This window comes from Pongo pygmaeus, chromosome 9 (genome assembly GCF_028885625.2).
Source record: "Pongo pygmaeus isolate AG05252 chromosome 9, NHGRI_mPonPyg2-v2.0_pri, whole genome shotgun sequence".
In the NCBI taxonomy this organism is placed as follows: domain Eukaryota; kingdom Metazoa; phylum Chordata; class Mammalia; order Primates; family Hominidae; genus Pongo; species Pongo pygmaeus.
In genome coordinates, this window is record NC_072382.2 from 123876326 (window position 1) to 123880446 (window position 4121).

The 4121-nt window shown below is 38.1% G+C and overlaps 1 protein-coding gene across 1 annotated transcript; it reads right to left on the reverse strand.

The window, feature by feature from the left end:
- Positions 1-2383: 2383 nt before the first annotated feature.
- On the reverse strand, positions 2384-3251 carry BLID (BH3-like motif containing, cell death inducer). The gene is given in 3 exon segments (XM_063671664.1): positions 2384-2565; positions 2568-2718; positions 3204-3251. Coding segments are annotated over 3 exon segments (381 nt in total).
- Between the last annotated feature and the right edge of the window lie 870 nt (positions 3252-4121).

The window sequence follows — 4121 nt, forward strand, 5'->3', positions numbered from 1 at the left end:
AAGAATTATTCATCCCATTTCATAGAAAGGAAAACTGAAGCCCAGAAAAGATAGATAACTCATTCAAGACCACACTGTGATGGCGAAGCCAACTTCCCACCCAATTATGTTGTCTGAATTTGTCAACAAAGAAATCACCACTGCTTCCAATGAGCATGGTGCCACAGCCCAATAAAACTGGGCAGCCCTAGAGCCAGCTTCAGTCTCATAACCTCTGCTGCAATCAGACCTGCTCAAAATTTCTGTAATGTTTATTGCTAGAAAAAGTAACTGCATGAATGACCCAGAGAGGCTCCTTAGAAGATTTCCTGCGGTCAAGATGCTTTTGCTGGCCTTGGGTCAAGAAATCTGGTTTCCATTCCATTGTCTGTCACTTGAGGCTCTTGCATATTAATTTCCTTGTCTAGTAATCAAAAAACTTTTGAGAGAAACTTATAAAATGTAAAACGATCCCAGATCAATATATAGGAAATATTATTCGAAGAGTTTTGTCTGGCATTACCAATTATCTGAAGAAATTATTCTTATCTACTTTTTAAATCACACAAAGACACACACGCACACATATATATAATACATATAATTTATATTTAAATGTTTATAATAGTGTATATACACACACATAGACACCGTTCTTGTAAAAATTATATATATATATGTGTATGTATATATGTGTATGTGTATGTATGTATAATGTGTATGTGTGTATATATATGTCTATATGTATATGATAGATAAGTATGTATTTATATCTCTTCCAGTCTAGCTGGGAAATCTGTTTCAAAATCAACTGCTGCTCTCTCCTCGGACTTGATATATAGCCAAGCAAGCCATTCTCGATTAACAGTGCTCCCTCCTGGGGAAAGTCACAGAATAACTTTATTGATTTCTCTTTACCCTTCTCCACATTTCTCTGCTGAAATGTTGTCTTAACTCTTCAATGCAAAAGCAAAAGGAAGTGAAAATGAAAATAAAGAGCTTTGCTTCTTTAGGGCAATGTTAATTATATTTTTCTTACTTCCTAAACAAAATTTTCTTCAAAGAACAGGATATCCATGAAGGATCTCTATATGGTAAAGAAAAGAGAGGATGACATACTTCCCATGGTTTCTAGACAGCAGATTTCTTTACGCTGAAACCTGTGCTTTACCCACAATGCTGGACTCAGAACTACATGAACCTAAGCGTATTCTCTTATGATTTGGCCAGCCATCTTTGAGAACCGCTAAGACATTTTGTTAAACAGTCCTTCCACTGTTTCCCAACACACCAGAATATAAGGAAAGTTTGTTTCTTGTCAGTTTTTTCTACCTCAAAAGATTCCAGGCATGATTAAGTTTTTGCCTTTTCTTTCTCTTTTCTTTCTTTTACAGAAAATTCTTTAACAGCTTCAGGATCACTGATGCAATTTAGGAGTTTCTCCAATGCAATTGAGAAATGCAAAAGGGAGGTTCTACAGGCAGGGTCTTTTCTGCCTGGAGCTTTTAAGATCACTGAGGAAAAATAACTCAGATCCTCACTCTTTCTCTCCTCCCAGCTTCTGAGCTGCCCTGCGGGCTCAGTTCTCACTGTGGGTAGGTATGGGTCGGGATAGTGGAAAGAAAGCAGAGAAGGGGGCACTGGAGTGGCTTAAAGTAAAAGCTCTAAAACACCTTTTCCATTTCCTTTTCCTTTTTTCCCCACAGATTTAGTTCTACTCACTCTAATAACAGAGTTCATAAAAGATTACTGGAATTTCTATTTCTTTCAGTTCCCTTTTTTAGCATCCACAGGTTTTTTTTTTTTTTTTTTGGAAAGGCAAAGAAAGGTTAGACTTATTTACAACACAATGACAATCTCTGATTCTTCACTTTAAGCAAATAAAGATGCCTAGTGAAATAAATGGATTGTGTTATTTAAAATTGAAAGCTTATGTGAACCACCACTCAGAAACATGCTAAAAAAAATACAGAAATAATCTGTGACTACACAAGATTATTCTGATGCCAAATATTGAGTGTACAACTAAGTAGAGTGTTAATAATATGACAAGTACCTACTTCCAATGTACAAATGAAATACACTCAAAACTGCAAAGGACAGTGGCACTGTACGCTGCCCTAAGGTTTACCATCACATAGCTTTTTGTTTCTTCATGAATTTGCAAGCTTTGTTTTAATTAAATGCCGTTTACTTTTAACTAGCCAGTTTATCCTTTTTGAAAATTTTATTGGTTCTCTGCACAATTTGAACCAAATTTGGAAAAGTTATGGGTAAAAGTGTGTAGAAAAGCCTCTTAAGAATTGGGTCTTATTGAAATCAAGTTTCCTTCTGTGTTGTACAGCCTGAATAATGGGGAAAATCTGTCCTAATATCTTGCTGTATCTGTCCTAACTCACTCCTTTTACAGGGCCTCAGCAGAGGAATTGCATAACAATGTAACTTGTATCCTGGTTAAATAGGAAGGTCTCTGAAGCACATGTCCAGGAACATTCCGCTTCATGGCAGAGGAGCCAAGATTGTACCTTGTAAGAGAAAGCACTGTTTCCTTAGGCAACATAGGTTCTTTGTTGGAACCCAAGAGCGCTCCAGTGGCAGGCATGCTTTTGCCTCTGGATAAATGGAACTGTCAGAGGCTCGTTCTATCCATCCTGTGTAAAGCACACACTCAGATTCTAGGATCTCAAAGAAATGTATTTCCCGGCCCTCCATAGGCAACAAAGTCACCACAATTTGAAGCTATTATGGAAGAAAGTCCAAAATTTAACTTCCATTTGCTTTATTCAGCAAGTTTTTATAAGGCAGATCTCATATGGACTATGCTTTGCCTAAGCACGGTGTTAGATGGGAAGAAAAAAGTGGTGGGATCCTTCCTCCTCTTCCTTTCTTCCCAGCTCCTACTATTCATGGAATTTCCCTTGATTTCAAGTGGCTACTCACCAAAATCCTCAACTGAAAACAGCTTCCAAGGGGTCATGTACTTATTCAATTTTCTCTCCAAACAGAACATCATCTGACCAAGGTTTGCATGCATAAGCATTGCTAATTAACAATAAGTCTCCACAATGTCCTCCTCTCGGTAAGTTTGACACACAGACCACAGTGAAGCTGTATGTACTGCCTGAAAGTAGGAAAGATCCTCACGTTGATTTCTGAATTGTAAAAGGCAGGAATATGTTTTGGACTTCTTGTCCCTTACTGTGAACAGACCTAAGAGTACTTACTTTATTTTTTAGAAAGAACTCAGAGCTGCTGATGCCTGAGGGAGTCATTTCAACAGAGACTAGAATATCGAGAGAGAAAATTGATCCAGTTCTCTTGTCTGGTGCTTATAAAACATGAAAGTATCACCCTCGCCATGGCAGACCACAGGGAATGATCAATGTGAATTGTTAAGTCCTCTTCTCAGTGATGCTTGCAAGCAATTTCCCTGGGGAAGCAACAAGTTCCTGACCACAGTGTTGTACACAAATAAATAAACAAAATGCTATTACTTTTTGTTCTTCACATTGGGAAAAGTTCAGAAACATCTTGTTTCAATTGATGGGCTGGAATTATAGAAAAACTTTAATTTTGTCTTTCCTTGCTAGTTCTGTGCCTGAGATGTATTGGTAAAATGGAACATGTGTCACATTTCTAATTGGGAAAAGCCTGGTAATCATGGGCAACCCAGATCTGGGTGACTTACAGAGTATTTTTGTGTTGAGAGAGAAAAGACACTAAAAGTAGAAGTTTCTTACTCAGCAGCAGCAGAGAGGCTATAAGATTGAATCTGGTGTTTCACATGGCCTGTATCATGGTGTAATGAGAAGGAATGTGTCTTGCACAAATTAGCCTATAGACCTTTCTAATCAGGACCAATATGTGACATACACAAAGGCAAGATCAGCTGCAAGGAAGGATTCACTCCTTTACCACCAAGCCATGGAGATTGCTTGAGTCATCATGGCCTTGGTCTCTTGATTTCCCTTATGTTATTTGAGTAGAAACTCAGGCACCAATGATGCCTCCAATTAACCATAACCATAATGGTAGCATCCAATACCATTTTTTAGAAAGTCAGCGTTGTAGACAAAAGACTGATGTAGACCAGTGGGGAAGACAGGAGGGAGTTATGCAGCCTACTCTGAGAGCAAAGTCTG